Source organism: Bombus impatiens, unplaced genomic scaffold (assembly GCF_000188095.3).
Source record: "Bombus impatiens unplaced genomic scaffold, BIMP_2.2 scf_1445, whole genome shotgun sequence".
NCBI lineage: Eukaryota > Metazoa > Arthropoda > Insecta > Hymenoptera > Apidae > Bombus > Bombus impatiens.
The window spans coordinates 1,281,685-1,301,684 of record NT_177864.1 but is presented as its reverse complement, the minus strand read 5'-3'; the positions used below and the strand labels follow the sequence as shown (position 1 = coordinate 1,301,684).

Here is a 20,000-nt window from a genome sequence, read left to right as displayed (position 1 = left end):
ATAGACTACTACAATTTTAAACTCCTCCTTTCATTTCGAAATGTTTACTTCAAGAAAGAGTCGTTTGTTTCATGAGGTCATCGATGATTCATACGCAAACTGTACAGTGTTTCTTCAAACAGAAGTTTGTATACTGGATAATACAGGTAAACTATAGGAGAAAAATATTTTTCTATCGGTCAAATACTTCTATCTATTTTTATGTAAATATAGGAAAAGAATTTTCCTGCTGAATTTTTTATTAAAAGATATTACAAACTTTATTTAATAAATATATTGATAAACGGATGTTTATGCGTATATAAGAAATTTAAAGATGGAAACATTTACAAAATTCACTTAACAACGCATAAATATGTTAAATATACTGTTAAATGAATGTAACAAGCTTTTGAGATTCCATTTCTTTAATTATCCTTATAAAGGTATAAGTTTATCCAAATATCCACGATCTATTAATAAATATTTCAGAAATTTTTCAAGTATTGTTAAAAGACCATAATAAAATATGTCTGCTTATGGAGCGTACGATAGCCAACTCATAATTACATATAATTTAGATACATAATTGATATAATTTTAATTTTTAACTTTAATTTTCGCCGTTGACGTTAAGTCAGTAGTTAATCTAAGTCTACATTAATGTTGAAGAGACAAAACACGCGTTCTGGTACTTAGAACGTAGCTGATCATCGCAGGCGAACCACGTAATGCGACCCCAGCTCGGGGCTAAACGCGTATATCAAGTAGCCGGGGAATGTCGAGATTTCCACTCTTTTCTCTTTTCTCTCGACAGACTGGAAGGCTGCGAGTCGTTTATTCGTTCGCCACTGTCCCCGGTAGCAACGAGAGCAGACGAGCGTGTGGCGACCGCCGCTATCAGATCCATTATAAATCCATGGCAGAGCATCCAGCGAAATGATTTAATGCTACACGAGTCCGCGAATTTTATTTTGCACGCCGTCCGCGATAGACCATTTCGATGCAAATACGCGAGCTACACGCGGCCGATTGGAGATCTGTTTTGATGCTTTTGACGTTCGCAAGGGCACGTGTCAGCGAGCTATGTTCGATCCTTTGGTTAATTGTTCTTTGACCAATTGCCGATTAACGAGGACTGATTAACGAGGAGGATTAACGAGGGAAATAGGAATTTCCCTACCCTAGGGAAATAGGAATTTATTGTTGAGAGAGCAAAGGAGGGTCGTACAAAACTATTGATTACTTCGAATTAATAGATAATCGTTCTAACGAGGTCACTTTTGAAAAAATAGTAAAACTATTAAAATGTGCGCTATTATATTCTATTTGTAAGATAAGTACTGTAGACGTAGATACTATATAGTACCTACTATATAGTAATGGTAAGTACAATAACAGAACAGAACAGAAAAGTATGTGGTTACTTGCCGGAAATATTCTACGACAGAAATAGGATTTTCTAAGCAATTCAAGTTTCACTTTAATTTTAATTATGATTACGTCTTTTGTAGATGTTATTGTTGAAATTTTTGATTCTCTACACTTTTCATATTTTCGGTACACATCGCTGGTGGTTTTCCTAGAACCTTCATAAAACTTTGACAATGAGTGATTATATGCATGTACAGCGAGAGTAATAAAAGGCTAAGTAGAGATCGGTGATATTCTCATTTCAGATTTTGCACGATCGTTTTAGCTTTGTTGTACGACATAAAAGAAAAACGATTCACAAGTAATCGACACATACACTTATTTATTTATTCACTTATATATGTGTATAAATATACATATATATGTTCCTGTGTATCATCATAAGAGATCACTCATCAACATTCTGAACCTCTAATGCTATTCCAAAGGAAATATGTATATATATGTACATATGTATGTATATAACATTATTAGAATAACATTAGAGGTTCAGGATGTTGATGAGTTATCTCTGAAAATGGAGAACAAATTTATATGGTGACAGCATTTATTGACCTTTGTGAGATCTATATACGATATAAAGTAGTAAAATATTATGGCTAACAGGTCCTTTATTCATAATTTTTGATAGAATAGTCAAACTGCAATCAACGTCGAATTAACAGCTGTCCTTAATAATCGCAGTTCCTTCTTTTCCTATTTTTAAAATTCTAGGAAAATTAGAATGTACATAGTCAAAGCAGTGCTATTAAATGGATAATATAATGTATACTTGTCTGTAATTAATACATTTGTTTTTGTCTTCCTGTTTGCACGTGCCAACGTAGAAGAAGTAACCTGAAGTGACCATCTTACTGACATGGTCAAATATTTCTTGGTTTTGTGGTTGTGTGTGTGTGGTTGGTGTGTTGGTTTTGTGATTGAAAAATTTTACAACGATGTCCTGGGCTACCTTTATGTAGACATTAGCCGACTAACATGCAAAAGCGAACACGGCGTTCTTATGGAAAAATAAGAACAAAATATAGAATACAATTGTTTATTCTCGGTTTAATTTTCGAATTGAATTCGAAATTTTAGCGAGTATACTTGGACATGACTAGTTGCGCACTCAACAAGACTAAATAATCGACAGTAGGACATTCTGCATGCGAGAAAATATGTTGGAAATGTAGAGTACAGTTTTTCCATCCAAGTCTTCGTAGGTACATGCGTATGATAAATTTTCAAATTTATTTTTCTCGGAAACAAAACGTCTCGTGGAAAATTGGAAAAATTTGAAAAGAGTAAGAATATGTCTAAACAAATTTTTTTATTTCTTCTATATATATACTATATGTAATAACGCAAATGCTGGGGGTAAATCAGACGATCGGTTCTAGAAAATCGAGTTTATTTTGGGAATAAATTAAAATAAATACACTAACAGTTAATAACAAATTTACTACAAATTTTGGAATTTCGAGGATCTACTTCCTAAATTCTAAATTACCGTTATTCTCTCGTGATCTAATCTATGCAACAGAATAGCTGCCTCCGTAGCGAAGCAAAAGTAAAAATGTCGGTCGGCGGGTAGTTTGAATTCTATAGAATTTACATATATATGTATGAGAAATAATAAAATATAAATAAATAAACATATATACATATTTCATTATTTATTAAATTTTATATAGGCAATCACGTCATGTCCGTTTTTACATGTTATTCGGCCGAACTCTGTATAATATGTCCGTTTTCCGGTTTTCCTCAACGAGAGGCGAAATTCACAAGAGTGCTCAAGGGTGTGCCTATATGGAACGAGTAAAACTGCGAATGATAATGGCGCTCTTGAACGTGCCACGGCAAATAAAGTGATTCACGAGAACGATGTTTGGATCAGACTGCCGAGAGTCGTTTACGCGGTTATTTTAAAATAGAATGGCCACGTGCTGAACGATATTACGAGGCCTTAGGTAAGAGTTACATGGCGGAACACGTAAGAAAGATACGGAACGTGCGTTAGAAAATTGAAATAGAATTTAGAGGAAATGGGTCGAAGATGTATCGAAAGTCGCGTGTATTTTTCTTCGAGTAAAAATCGTTCGGGAGTTGGTTTCTGCAGATTGCGGAAAATGGTATTTTAAAAATGTTTTAGGTAACGTAATGATAGATCTATGTCTAGGGTGCAGCCATTACAACACGTATAAGCGGGCACGAGGTGATTTTATATGAAAAAATAAGAACAATATAGGGAAAAATTTTGTTCTTATGTAAGACTTAGTTAACGGAAATATCGAGTTTAAAGATTTATCAAGTATACTTGAACATGGCTAACTACGGACTAGATAGGACTAAATAATCGACAGTAGGTCGTTCTACGTATGAAAACAAAATTGAAAACGTAGAATGAAGCTTTTTCCACAGACGTTTTGTTCCCGAAAAAATTCCGAAAAAGCCTTAACCATGCTCAAGCATATTTGATAAATCTTCAAACTCGATTTTCTCGAAAATCGAAAACTAAACTTAAATGGAAAAATCTTATTCCATATTTTGTTTTTATTTTTTCATAAGAAATCACCTCCAGCACAGTTTGTACATGTTATTTGCCCTCACCTTGTATGTAGCTTGTTGTCAATAAGATTCTTTCAAATACTTATACACTACACTGAATCGTCACACAATCATTAATTGTAGACTGTAGTTTAAAGTTACTGGATTACGTTAAATGGATGGAGTTATATAATACTAAAGGTATTTAGGTTAAAATACAATCTGTATTGATTGCGACTACTATTTCTATAGTTCGTCTACTGGTCGACTCAAATACGTCATAAATACTGAAGAGTTGAAGTTAATCCAGCGATCCGTAGCAATCCGCTTTTGAACATAATATTTGTCATGATATACACTATAGTAAATAAATAGAGTTCTTTGCATCTATCATATGCTTTAATAGCAGGTAAATACTCTGTTTACCTGCGGAAATTTTCGGTTGCGGATAGATTATAACCAGCAAATTGTATTTAGCTCTATACTCGATAACCGCAATGATCGCCGCCAATTCACAGCAGTAGAAAAACAAGGAGAAATTAATGTTTCGCGAAAATAATTTGGTGCCTAAGGTAGTAAGCATAGTTAATAAATATGTATATAAATAAATATGTATATGTATATAATAAATTTCCTTCCTTTCTTCAAGAACTTCTCGTCAAAGATGGATTTCTGCCTGAGCTATATCTATTGATCGTCGTACGAAAGTTTTTGCTCTTAATTAGCTGTTTTCGTAGCTGAGATGAATGACGTAATTAAAGAGAGAATAATCAAGAATCAATGTTATCGAGGAATATCAGCCTCTCTTCCGGCAGGTCTACTGTCCTGCCGACCTGCAATGATTTACTCCGATCGATAATATGATATGCAAATTATATTCGTATGGTAGAGATTGGTTACCCGTACCGCAAAAGATTTAAGCGGTTTCCACACAGAATATTTAAACTGGCTTATGTCGGTTGATCTGCACAATTTGTAGATGTTATAGAATGACGCAACCACGCTTCTCGAAAGCTTGATGAAACGGAAACTGTAGAGAATCGACAGAGTACAACGTTCAAGTTAGAATTGGTTTGAGGAGAAAAATTGGAATCTTATCTTTTGTAAATAATGACGCTACAAATGAATTTTTATGTTTATCAGGAGAGACTTACGATGTTTGTAAGCACTTGCATAGGGGGATATTGGAGTATTGTGACTTTTATGTAGTAGGTATCAAATAAATCTGAAAGTTAATTTAATTTCAATTTCAATCTTGCTGAAGTTAAATTTATGAATTACAGAAATGAATATTATGAAAATTAGTTTTAAGAAATGGAAAGGACGAAGTGTTCGTTATTTAGGTTTCTGGTGTGATGCTTCAGTTGGAATAAATAATAACAGAAAAAATAATTCTTCGTGAAAATTAATTTCCTTTATGCCTTACATACTTTCCATTTCCATATTTCCACTGCGATTCTTTCTTTTGACATTTCACAGATGACAGCTGCTTAGAAACAAGATGAGAAAGTGTGTCGCTCGCAATGACATTCTCAATTTAATTTTTACCTGTTTCAATTTTACGCGTTAAACGTTCATGTCTTATCGAGTGAAAAGGTCACTACATCGTGTTGTAAGCACGATTTCAACATCATAAGACTTTGTTTCTCCCAAAGACTTCAATCGCGACATTCGAGAAAGTGTCTCTAGTAAATCCCATGAAAAACATTGTGTTTTTAACTTTCTGCATAAATGAATATTTTGCTGCAGGTAGATATTACTCGAGTCGTAAATTCCCCTTATGTAACATGCTAGCGACATATTCCTTGTCAAAGTTCCACGAATAACTTTTCATTCACAGAGATAATATGTGCTTTACTAACCCTCCACCTGCATACTGCATCGTTTCCAAACAGTAATTTTATGTAACGCTTCAAAGAATCAAGGTAACATGTAACAATAAAAAGTGTTGCATGATATTCTGGAAGCTTGAAAGAGTATTCGAGAATTTTGGTGGATTTTTTGAAGCACAGAAACCTAAAAAAACCTGCATGAACGACCCAGTATGCAGACAACGCGACGTCAGTAAAAATAAGGTTGCTGACGGAGGGTTAGCTTCATGAAAATATATCTTCGTTAATTTAGATCAGCAATGAAATAATATGAAAAACGATACTGCACTGCGTGCAAAAAAAGAAAGAATAATTACAAAGAGATACTAAAGATACAAACACGCATAAGATATAAAAATACAAATGATATTCAATATCAAGCTCGTTCTACCATTCGACTCAAACAAAGCTACCATACGAGACACAAACTGCTTCCAGTAATATATATATATGATAAAAGCTCTCTGTGAAGACTCGCGCGTTTCGCTATTCTTCTCACAAATCATTTTCCACGAATCATCCTTTCCATCGAGTTGTAAATCGACAGGAGAGGTTAAAAAGAGAGCGGGAGGGAAGAAAAGAAGAAGAAACAGCTTCTTAATGAAGAGGAAGCCGCGTTGTTCGATGATGTATTCTCTGTATACATTGTTTGCACATCTACGTCTATAATTGCGCCCTGCTGCCTACGTCGATCGCAATATCATCGTCCAGCGATTCAATCCACCCACGTGGAACGTGCTGCTGGTACGGCGTCTAGGCGAGCTTGAAACGATCGTATTTTCATGGTGGCACGGGATCGAGCGCTACGTGGGTAGCTGGTCTCCATCAAATCAATAATTATCGATACGTGGCAATAATTGTATATCACTGCTTAATACCTGTATACCGTTTCGGCCTTAATAACATTCCACTTACAAATGGACCGTTCATCGGTCGAATCTTATCCGAGTGCATCTCAGTGGCACTCAAATCACTGGCTTTCATTCATCCGGCTGTTTTATTTATTACTCGCTCGCGTGCCCATCGTTTTCCCCGCGTTGCATCGTTACACCCTTGTAATTAACCCGGCTGTGATCGATATTGATTAAAAATATCGACGCAACCGCGGGAATTCATCGAAGCCTTTTAATAATCTGGACGCGGGTCGACGTATGTTGGGTGTGGTTAAGGTAATCGTGGTTAGAATGCTGAGAAGTAGTTTCGCAGATTGGAAATTACGTATAACGTAAAATGCAGATTTCATTAAAAGCTTGTTGAATTCAAATGAAATTAATAATAGAATTTAAATACTTGATGTAAATATTGCGTAATACACGTGTAGCGATTCTGTTTTATTTTACCGACTAGTTTTTCCCCGCGATACTTGATAGTTTAATTGTGTTAAGCAACTCTATTTTATACAGGGTGGTTGGTAACTGGTGGTACAAGCCGTAACTGGTGGTACAATCGGAAAGGGGGTGATTCTACGCGAAAAAAGAAGTCGAAAATATAGAATAAAAATTTTTTCTTTATTTCTTTTTGTTTTTTTTTAAATTATAACGAGACCTGATAAAATGCACGCGTACCGAGCGAAAATTCAAAGTCGATTTTCTCGAAAACAAAGCCTCAAACGAAAAATTGTTATTCTATATTTTCGACTTCTTTTTTCGCGTAGAATCACCCCCTTTCCGATTGTACCACCAGTTACCAACTACCCTGTATAATAGATTTATTGATACCCTAACCTAACCCTATCTTTGGAAACATTATATTTTATAATACGCGAAGATTCGATTTGAAGTTTAAACCGTTTGACTTTTAGATATCACGACGCTTCCAAGGAATAAAATAAGCTCGAAACGTTACTAGAAAGTAATTAAAACTATTGGAAGCTATCATTTCGTTTGGAACCTTTGATTATACAAATTGTTGATCATGCGTAAAAAAAATTCTACTTCGATCGACATACGTTTAGATCTTTTCGTTAGACGACTGCAGAAGCGAGATACAGGTTTCGAGTAAACTTCTTAACGCTTCTGTCTAATCTATTCTAGATGTATCCAGTGGCTTGCAAGTAGCTTCACAAATCTTTCTTGTGTGTTTAAGATTGTTATTCTGCATGAATTGCAAAATTTCGATCGTCCGCCCCCCCCCCTAATAATTAATCAGAATTAATTATCAGGCTTTGTGCGTTCCTGTGATATTTTTACTTGGAATTACTTCCCGAATAATTTAAAGCTTTTCACGCTCGTTCCAAGACACCCTGTATATTCAACCATTTCGTGCCAACGACGTAGAATTTGGTCATGTCAATTTTCGAAGATAAACCTCGTTAATCACTCGTATCGTGTGCTCCTGCGTTAGACCTTGTTGATAATACATGGACAGGAACGAAGGAGGAAGAAAAGTTGATTGCCACTGTTCTCGGCAATCATTTTGTTCTTTCTGTCCCTTTTCACGGGTCGCTTCTTGGTGCAAATCTGTCAGCACCATAATAGGTTGCGATCCGCTATTTAAAATATCGGCAAATATATGGGCATAATATGCAGATGTCTGCATCACGAGGATACGCTCGTCGTTCAGCTCTTTTCTTCTTCTTTGCCCGATACCGTGGTTATCTTGCAACGCGGAGACGCTATATGGGTTTGGTCTTTGTATTTTCACCTCAAAACGATATAGTTTAACAGGACTTAAAATAAAGCAAAATTTGAAATCTCCTCCGCTATGACACGCTACAATTAAGATATTTTTCAAAAATTCTTTTAGAGCAACTAGAATAACCATAATAAATGTTCGTTCCAACGATTTCCAGATTCCTTCGTACATTCGTAGGTATTTTCATTTCGATTCTCTGCCTTTCTCTCTCATAATACGTACATACATAATACGATGATAAATAATAAATAACGCACAAGTTTATGTAATTTTATAAACTATATACAGGGTGGTTGGTAACTGGTGGTACAAGCGGAAAGGGGGTGGATTCTACGCGAAAAAAGAAGTCGAAAATATAGAATAAGAATTTAAAAAAAATTTTTTTTTTTTAATTTTTCCATCTATACAACGATCTACAGCGAGATTCGTTATAACGAGACGTGATAAAGTGCACGCGTACCGAGCGAAAATTCAATGTCGAGTTTCCCGAAAACAAAGCCTCGAACGAAAAATTTTTATTCTATATTTTCGACCCCTTTTTTCGCGTAGAATCACCCCCTTTCCGCTTGTACCACCAGTTGCCAACCACCCTGTATAATCTCGGTAGCGGATTATTAATTCTATCGCCGGGAAATGATTATTACAAATCGTATATTTTTAATGAAAACACGAAATTCCACAGACACGTGAATATGAACGTTATGTATCGTCTGTACAAATTTATTGCAACGACAATGTATTGCAACAGTCTGAAGAATTGGAATGAGCATATAGCTTGTACCAAGCATTACTCTCCATTTCGAGTCATAGTTTACGCTTTGCAGTAATTGAAACACGCCGAAACGCTCGCTGATAGAGCAGAGACGTCTGCGGATCGGGCAAAGCAGTGACCGCGAATCACATTCGACGATAACTCAGAAGAAGGCAGGGCAACATATAATGCTGCTCTGTATGTTTTATGTATGAGAACAAGATTACTCGGGTACCACCCACTTACTAAGTGCTACTACGAGCCATTGCTGGTACAGAGGAGCGAGATACCGCGCGCTTACAGAACAAGAGACAATACCGATCGATCTTGAATCAATCGTTTCGCAACGATCGAGATTAATAGCCAAGCTTGTCGAGCAAATGCTTTCTGTTCAACAAGCTTCAATTTTGCGGCTGTTATATAGATACGTGAAACGTAATTGAAAATATCTCAACACGGTTCAAAGGGCTAGATGATTCATCTCTGGTATATCTGTTTGGAAGATGTTTTCCGTGATATATCGGAAGTTAACGCTTTACGAACATTTTGTTCCGTTAACACATTCAGTGCGATGCACTATACATACGGTATACATACAAAAGATGTATATTCATTTGTGGAAAGTGTTTGTTGCAATTATCAATAAAGAGAAGAGAAGCCAATAAATAGATTATTTTGCATTTATATTTCCCCTATAGCATTATTTTTTTAACTGCAAACAGAACAGAGATATAGTTTGTTCTATTTGCACGAATTTATATAATATATCTACATGTACAGGGTGTTAATAAATATATGGGATATTTTTGCAGAGTCGATTCTAAACATCGAAACATGAAAGTGCATGTGCAAAAATTACACGTTAATAGCAATCTAGTTTTAGACAATCATAGTGTCTTTTTTTTATTTATTAATATTTACAATCAATTCTCGCATTGAGAATTTTCAGTAATTTTTTCATGGTTAATTATTTATAATAAGTTAATACTTGTTATAGATAAGTATAATTCATAAGTAAGTGTTATATTACCAGTACTTCACATGACAATTTTACTTAGTTGGCAACACCGGAACGAAACTGAGTGTCTTAATACCTGTTCATTTGTTCGAGATTATAAAGGATAACTGTCGCTTACCTGACTGTGTATATTCGGTGCGGTGAACCTTTATCTATTTTAGCTATTTTCTGTTCTCAATTTGTGCTGATTTTCGTGGAACATAAGGATGCAATCGAGTCGATCCAAAGGTCAACTATTCGGAATATAAATATATAATAAAACCAAAAAAATATAAACATAAATTTATTTATTTATTTATTTATTTATTTATTTATTTATTTATTTATTTATTTATTTATTTATTTATTTATTTATTTATTTATTTATATTTTGTATTTTGTAAATATTTTATATTTATTTATTTATTATAATTCCAAAAGACAGAAAATTGGAAGAATTTTCGCAGAAAAATTATATGTGCAATTAAAAATTATGTATCAGTCGCCTGGATAAAATTTTATAAATATGTCGAAGACCAATGGCTAAGTCTAGTGTCCGAATGACGACCAATAGCCTCAGCTTTTTCCTTAAAATTGGAAGGTCATTGGCTATAGTACTTAGTTTATCGCAAGTGTTTGTCAGGTATAAGGAGCTACCCCCACCATAGTAAATAGGGGGTAGTTGAAACCTTCGAAAATGTAAATAGCAAATTACACTTAGACAAAACTTCACTTAAGAAGCATCTGTCTTAAGAGTAAGACTACAGTAGTCTTTACACTAAAGTGTCATACTGTGTTTTCAAATACATCAGTTTTTTAAACAAACCTGTGCATTCCTACGAGAAATATTTCTACTTATGGCGACAGAAAACGCAAGAAATCTTAACGACGTTGATTATCAGGTATTTATTAGAACATATTAAATATTAATATAGTATATTATCCCTTATAGTATAACTAACTTGCAATCTAGTTTACACTATACTTGATAACATTTTTTTCGTCTAATTTCTAACTGTACGTTGATTAAGCAAGTGTCCGGATTCGTTTGAGTAACAATTAACAGCGTTCAAACAGAATTCGGTTACACAAACTATAGCAAACAATCAAACTAGACACTCGAAACTTGCCCGATTTTAATCTTCAACATATTATTAAAACCCCGACCACAACACCGCGAATTCGACTTCTTATTGATTGAAATTTGAATATGAAATGTTGTAGATGTTAGCGATCTTCGACGATCCCGTTGCATTGTCGCAAATGGAGAACATTCTGCTTAATGCAGATTTCTACGGTCTTGAAGTACCCAATATGGATGAAATTCAAACATCGCCACCAGTGGAAGACTATAAGGAGGTCGAAAATAATGACGAATACCAGAATGAAGTTTATATCGCGCCCAAGCAGAATAAACAAAAGCACGTTTTCGCAGTACCGAAAATCTACAACTGCTTGTACTGTGAGAAGCGATTCTACAACAAAAAGGCGATTCGTAAACACCAGCTGAAACACGCAGAGGAGCAACTACGTTGTACTCGCTGTGGTCTGCGAACACATAATATCGAAATTCTTCGCCGACATACTATATACTTTCATTGCATCCATTACAGACACAGCACAGTTGCTACAGCACCAATATAGGAATAATTTTCAATTATTTAGAATCTCAATTAATGGATCTCGATCCATTGTTCATATATTTTAACCGTTCTATAAAAATTATACTAAAGGTTTTAGTATTAGCGATTCTCATTGGTTTTAAAAAAAAAAATGTCGTTCTGTCTGGAATTTTAAATATTTATGAACGTTTCTATATGTATTACACCACAGAAGAAAATGTAATCGATAATTGAAAGTTTTTATATCATTTTTTATATCATAAACTAAAATAGCCCGATGGAATTTATTGTTATTCAGCATTTGTGCTATGTTTAGACTTTTCGATTTACATTTATATCTATAACTTGTCTAAATTCAATAATTATTGTGGTATAGTAAGTAGAGTCCAGTGAAGCATTTCGTACTAAACCATCTTCATGATAATGTAGCTTTTTAAAATCAAATATTTTTGTAACCATCTTTTAAATGAACAATAGTGTCCTACTTAAATATTAATTTTACATTTTCAACACATGTGATTTAAAGTAATTAACAAAGAAATACATTTTTTGCTCAAACTATTTTATATTACTCGTATATATTGTATACACATAAAACTGCTGATGTATTTTTTATAATGTTTGTAAAGAATTCTCTTTAATAACAGACATTTTCTCAATATTTCATTCCGATTGTTTCTTATTTCCACCCCAAACCTTGACATAAAAATAGATGCGATAGAAAAAACGAAAGAATAGTTATCTTTGTAGACTGAATGTGAAAAGAGCCTATGCAACATGCACGTGAATCATATTGAGTAATTTGAGTCGGAAAACAGACAAATAATGATAACTGGTAGAAATCCGAGGCTCTAGTACTTCTTTAAAAGAGCTGATAAAATAAACGACAAAGATGATGTCGATATTTGTAACATTTGAGGATGTTTAAAATAACTGACTTAACAAGAAAAAATTCTGATTCGTAGCTATTGACAAATTGAATAATTTTCTATAAAATAAAGCTTAAATAATATTGAAAATTCATGTTAATGTTTTATTTACTACAGTTCTTGGATAATATTTTACCAAATCGTACTTCACTTTAGTTACAAAATTTCCTAATACTGATTGATTGTATGTTTTAATTTTATCGCGAAGGTACCTTTTTCTGAAAAAGTTTTCTCTAATGCAACGGGAGCGTGCTACGCTTTAAACGTTAGCCAGCAAACGTGATACAGTCGAAAAGGGGTTGATTCTAAGAGTAAATCGAAGATATAAAATGAAATAATCGATAGGAAGAACGCAGAATTTAAAATTGTTCGTGGGGTGACTCATTTAAGGAAAAATTGAGCATTCTTAATTGAAAATTCTTAATTAAATACGTATAATATTTATTTTTCTGAAAACGGGGCCTTAAATAAAAATATCCTAGTAGATTCTTTTTATTTATTTATTATTTATTTTAGTAGATTTTTACTTATTAATTAATTAATTTATTTATTGAGATAACTTGTCGTTGGTCGTTCACTCGCACCTGAACGCTGAGTGGTCAAGTTTACGCAAGCTAAAGTAATTTCTAAACTCGATTTCGTCAAAAACATGAAATTTTATTCTCTATTTTCGATCGACGTTCTCGCGTAGGAAAGTCGCTGTTTGATTGATTATTATAATAAAATTTGTAACCTTGTTCTAAATTATATTAGGGAATTTTAAAAGGCGCAGGAATTTTAAAAAAGTAACAACAATTTTCTACACAAATTTGTATCTTTATTTCATTGAAAATTGGAACAAACAGAGATACATCATTTTATTATGCACAATAATGTATTTTATTCGAATAAATTCTAAAATGTACTTAAAATGTCTTAAAAACTAACAATGTACAGTCGAACAGTGTCTTTGTTATAAAATATATGGACGTTCTAAAATTAAAAATGTTATTAATTCATCCAAAGTTGCACACGAAATTGTAACATATCTTACAACATTTTGCGACTCTAATTTGCCAATCCTAATTTATTAAAAAATAAATCTCCAAGTAGACAAAAATACCCACACACCCTTTATCTAACAGTCTTGCACATGATCTATACCATATAACAAAACAATTTGTGTTTTTTGAACCATAATTTTGAAACGAATCCTCGTTTGCATACAGAGCACCAGCGGAGTTTCTTCAGTTGATGAATCATGTGTCTTCTGTAGATAGTAGGATGAAAAAATATTTTGTGGCAGTAGTAACACTGATAAGTCTTGGGCTTCAAGAACACGAAGTCTGATTCATCTTTCTTTGCCGGGGTATTTTCCTGGTTTCCGGGGATGTCTTTCTGGTTTCCGGGGGTGCCTTTCTGGTTTCCCGGGGTCTCGTACTGGTTTCCCGGGGTCTCGTACTGGTTTCCCGTGGTCTCGTACTGGTTTCCCGGGGTCTTTTTCGGGTTTTCCGGGGTGTCTTTCTCTGTGTAAAACAGATGATACATCGATGACGATATGTTGACGATATCTTCTCTGTGAATTCTGTCCATTGCTCTGTATCCAAGATGGTGCCGTTGTACCTCCTCAAAGTCGTTCAGTCGTATCGAATAATCAAATCTTCTCGTTCTCTTGCTCTTTATCATGAAACAAATAGCCCTTGTGTCGGCTAATGGCAGACTCGACCTGATTGGAGACACGTTAACCCTCTGTAATACAAAAAATATTTCATTGTTAATTATTAATATTAATTCGAATGTTTAAATAATTAAGATTGAACAATAGCACTTACTTCTCCTTCTGGCCACATCTTCTTGAAGTTGAATTCATTCAAACCATGCATTTTTGCAGTTTCTAGCAATACTTGACCAGACTTGTAAGATCGATGCACGTCAAGTTCAGCTGGACGAGTTCGTTCAACGTACATATTAAATCAAATGTTCAAGTTGAAATGAGCACATATCGGCTGTCGAATGTCTTTATACAGATTCCTGCCGAATTGCTATTGGTGATTATCGAATGACATTGGTTTCATTGGTGGTTTAAGGGTTGCTACTAAGTTTTGCGAATGAGGAGACTAAGCAGCAAAACTTTGCCTGTGCTGCAGTACTGGAGGGGATACGCAGGTAGGTGGGGAAACAGTTTATTATTGTCTTGGAAGGTGTTTTAGGTGAAGTTGTAGTAGTCTCGTGTCTAACAAGCCTGAACCGACGTTTCGTATCGAAAATTCTATACCAATAGAATAATGACACCATCCGTATGAAATTTATTAAACATATATGGTTTAGTTACACGATTGCAAGATGTTGGAATAAATTTATATTCATACTGCACACAGTTTAAAATTTGTTAATTTATTATAAACAAAAAAAGTTCTTGTACTGAATATAAATATAAAATGCAGCACACACTCCATTTTACAAGAAGGAAATAAGGAAAGCTGCGTCCCTTTGTAGCATACTGTTAGAGCTGGTCAGCATCGCCCCTGACAGAGAACCCAATGTATCCCATGTTCCGATGATTATTCGCACATCCATTTTACAGATTTCAAACTTATCAAATTTTCAATTTCCTAAACTTTAATCAAATTGTTTAATTTAATTAATTGTCGATCGACATTCCAATGAAGATCGTTTGCGCAAGCTCTGCTCGCTCGCAAATCATTCATATTTATGCTCGAACGTGCGACGGCTAATTGATTTTTGAACAAGTCAAGCAGCAAGTTGCGATGCTAATAATTATTGCAAATCGATGGACGATCGTAAAGTCGACGAACCGCGCCGATAACGAATCTCGCTCGCGTTAATGAAGAAGTCCTCAGAGATATACTACACGCGTAGACACGCGTCGCATCCAGTACACATGGTCTTGATAACGATTAGATTCGAATACGTTTGATTACATACTCGGTTCGATGACTTAAGTACCAATATCGCGTGTCTTTCTCTATGTCTGTATCGAAATAGCGATGAATGTTAATTGGAACGAATGTTTATGACGGAATATTGATGTATTTGGTGGATAAAATTAATTTGTGCCTTTTGGACCAAGTATTTTTCAATTATGGATAATTTATATGAGACTATGGTATAGCTAATTTTAAGAAGGGAGTTTCTTTCGTCGATAGATATTGTTAGAATCTTGTAGCGACGATAACGAGTTCGTTTGGATATTTCTGTATGTTTTAGGATCGTTTTATCTCAATTATTGTCTGCTATTGCTATTTTTAAATATAGTTAAAAATATAATAGACAGAGAATTGGATAGCTAGTAGATGTGGAATAGTAAAATAATAGTAAAATGAAGCTATATGCTGATGAGTATTGTTAACAGATTGCAGCACAATCTATAATATTATTACCACTATCATATATTGTTATATTCACAAGGGATCGAAATCGTAGAAAAATTGTACGTAGAAAATTTGCTTCGCATATAGGGAAATATTAGGTAGCTTCAAGGACATTTTCCATGTAATTCTGCGTTCATGTAATTCTGTAAGCAACCAGACATTACCGCAATTACAGACATCTGCATAGATAAGGAGATTAACGTACGCTGCTGAGCTTCGTGTAATGCCACGTAAAATTTAGTCAGCACGGAGGAAATAAGTAAATCGCGAAGGGATTACATTTATGGAAGTAGAAATCTCAGGAGGAGAACAGCTATTTCGATTCTTTCTGATACTTTATAGCATCGTAGAAGCAAATAGATTTTAAAATGCAAACAATCTACGGGATTTGAAAGCTGCACGGGAGCTTAATGACACTCTAAATTGTCATTGTCGAAGTCGATGATTAGAATGGATAGACAATAAAAGCCAATGGTCCAAAATTAAATTTACATACGAATTAATTATTATTATTAATTACTATATTTAAAATAATTAATTCTCGAATAGGTAAATAAATAGGTAAATAATAATTTATAAAAATTTATAAATAATAATTAAATAGGTAAATAGTAACAAATAATATTTCGTACAGTATGATATACAAAAATATTGCGTGTAAAATCATTTTTGTTCTTTTTACAAGAATTATATAATGGTTGGTCGGACAGGTGATAAAGTTTACGGTGGATTGTTTAAACATTTTTATTGGAACACGGGGTATTGTAATTGCTGCATGTACTTTCTCTAAGCGATAAAATGAACATTACATGCAACGTAAGAGTGACTATAAATTAGACATAAAATTGAGTAAAATGTATGGTTATCGTCTCGTGTTACATGTGCTTCTACTTGAAATAACGCCCCTTTATGGTACATAATTGAATGTACCATTCGCTAAAATAAATGATCAATAATATACCATGATTTCGGTTTAATATATTTCATCGCATAGGGCGTATTTTAGGAAAAATATATGTGAATTTTGATTGCAAGATCATTGACATACTGTTTGATTGAAAGTAACTCAGCAAAGAATGACCTATATTGATACACATTGTTAAGAAATATATAATAAATATAATAGAACGATCATTTGTATGATGTCAAATTTATACTATTCAATTTATAACACGATAGGTGTTATGCTGTTACTTGTTAATCGCATAAGCAGATTGGGCGTTTCAAGTAGCGATCTATGTATTATGTATGTTATGTATATCTATAGCAACAAATTATGAATTGATATTTTTGATATTTCCGTATACGATATTGCATTAAGATATCTGATTTTGCATTTTCTTTTTAATGTTATATATTTTCTATCTCACCTAATAAAGACAATCGATGTGACCTATTTCGCGTAAGATATACGAATACGGATTAAGATGAAGTACCTGTGATTTAGATCCAAGTTGCAGATTAAGATGTAAAATCGCGAAATCGATTGATATGCGATACTTGACATATAGAAAATCGTAAAGCGCGAAGCACGAACCGAAAGCTCGAACGTCCGTTCGAACGATCGCCGTAACCAAGCAACCAGCGTACAATGCACGCGACGCGTGCTATAGCAGCGAGCTTCTCGAACGAGCCTGCGAGTAAGTACAAACGTAAACCGGACGAATAAACACGAAACAGCTCGTGTGCAAGAAAGAAACGAATGGCGAAGCGAAAACAGATGCATCGAACAGGAAATACAGAGAGAAAGAGAGAGACAGAGAGAGAGAGAGAGAGAAAAAAAGAAAGAAATTTCAAAGAAGAGGAAGAAGAAAATATCCACGAGACGAGAACGACACAGACGAGTTTCAGAGCCTGGGGGCGAGATCCGGCCGAGAGAATTTTCCGTCTGGTGTAGAGGACGATCTAGGAATGCGCAGCGAGAACACTATTAAAGCACGTAGAAGGCAGTGGAGCTCGTAGATAGATCCTCTCCACGGCAATCACCTGCTGGGTGGTCTGACGGATCGCCACCGGCCATCTCTCGTGTAACTCCCTCGTATGTTCGTATTAAGTCATTTTGCCGCATGATCGTCCGGCCCTGGCGGTGCTTCGTTCCGTCAATAAGTCCCCGGAAGGATGAATCACTTCGAACGAGATCGAACTCTTCATTGTGAGAAACCATCCTGTCGTCGCGTGCAAGTCGATGGTTGACTCATGTTTATTTTTCAAATACCTGTCAACGTGAATGATGTACAGGTAATGTTTTAAGGAAAGGTCGTGAGAAAAGGATCAGCGCGGTAGGAAATATGTAGGTGTACGTCAGTATTTCTTAAACTTTTGTTATAGGATTAGCCGTCTATTACCGTCATAAAACTTCTCAGTAGGAAAAACTTGCTGGGAAATATTTTGAAAGTATTGATTTTCGTGTATGTGTTCATCAGAGATAACGAGCACCGTTTAAACGCTGCAGATTGTAATTGTATTTGCATAAAACTAGATTTGTTCATCGGTCGATGAATAATAGATAAAGATAATAAAATTTGTAAATAATTTTTTGAAAATTAATCATTATTCAAAAATTGTCAAATAATGTATTTTGCCTCGTTTAAGTAACGAACGATCTATTTTTAGCTTTTACTCGTTAAAAAGGTATGCTCAGAAAGTTTGGACATGCCACTATATTTTAGTCTACAAGTACCCTAAACTGTACTGTACGCAGTAAGAAAGCAATTACAGTTTATAACTTAGGACGGAATCTGTTCGTTCGGAGCCTGCAACCCGAAGCCTAGCTCCCTCGAAGGTGTAGGATATATTATACTATTGTAAGTATAGAATACTCAATGCTTTGCAAGCACATTTGGAAATTCCAAGTATAGTTGGAGAATCTCGGTATAAACCTCGAAGCCTGAAACTCATTTTACCAGTTGCGCATAATTTCCGAGAAATCCTTAATACAAATTTTACGACATATTTCGGATTATTATTATTATTATTTCCATAATAGTATCATCATCGTATTTATTATTTATTTTTATACTTATCTATAATAAGTTATAAAATTAGAAGAAATTCTCGATCATCTCCTGGTATGCCACGTTCACGGTATTGTACATTGTACAGCCAAAAATCGCCTATGGTGTTGCTTCGCTTACTGGGAGTGCCAGACGTTTCGTAATGGGTTAAAATTCGTGTTTTTAGTGGCAGATGATGAAAAAGCAGAGTATGCGTAATATAGGCGAACGTGTCGACGAGTCGGTTACAAAGGATCGTCGACGGCTCGTTAAAAAAGGGTAGATCGTGGTGTTTAGAGGGATTCTTGATCGTTCCATCGCCAAGAGCTGCGTCTGAACAGAGGCTCGGATTATGGTCTAAAATTTATGAAACGCTTCTGATACCGTCATTACTGACTTATTGTCCGACAAATTTTCGCTGCCCTTGCGAGAAAAATTTGTATAAAAGACCTTAGATTGTTATTGTCTTAAACCATTTCTAATTTTAAGCTATTGTCGCGGTCTATTTATCGTATTATTGTTGTTATTATATTACATAATTTGTTACGTAACATATCACTTAGTTTTTAAGTTTTTCAGTTAAATTATAATTATTAATTGATCGCTCAATTATTCTTTTTTATTTTCTTTTCTCTTTCATTGTACTAATGGTTTTATATATGAGGTGGTATAGGTCGTGCTAAGTACTGCTGGTGTATATGATTTTCTTCCAACCATCCGGATCGCTGGCTTCTTCTCCTCTCGAAATCGTGAAAAACGGTATATAATATACATATATACCGTTTGTAATACATGGATGCCAGACTTTGAACCTGGGCCTTGAGTGTTCGTAGCTAATTACATTAACCATAGCGTTACCGTCTGAGCTACAAACTGTTGTAGCTACA

The 20,000-nt window shown here is 34.5% G+C and overlaps 2 protein-coding genes across 4 annotated transcripts in view; both read left to right on the top strand.

The window, feature by feature from the left end:
- Window positions 1-20,000, top strand: part of LOC100748549 (laminin subunit alpha-1) — a 204,407-nt gene that overhangs the window by 113,734 nt on the left and 70,673 nt on the right. The gene's annotated exons all lie outside the window — the stretch shown is intronic.
- Window positions 11,082-11,937, top strand: LOC117152397. The gene has a single exon (XM_033324027.1). The coding sequence runs from the start codon at window positions 11,423-11,425 to the stop codon at window positions 11,840-11,842; it is 420 nt and encodes a 139-aa protein (XP_033179918.1). The 5' UTR covers window positions 11,082-11,422; the 3' UTR covers window positions 11,843-11,937.

Excerpts from the sequence above, each read along its gene's own strand:
- LOC117152397 (XM_033324027.1), top strand. The coding sequence starts at position 11,423 with ATGTTAGCGATCTTCGACGATCCCGTTGCATTGTCGCAAATGGAGAAC.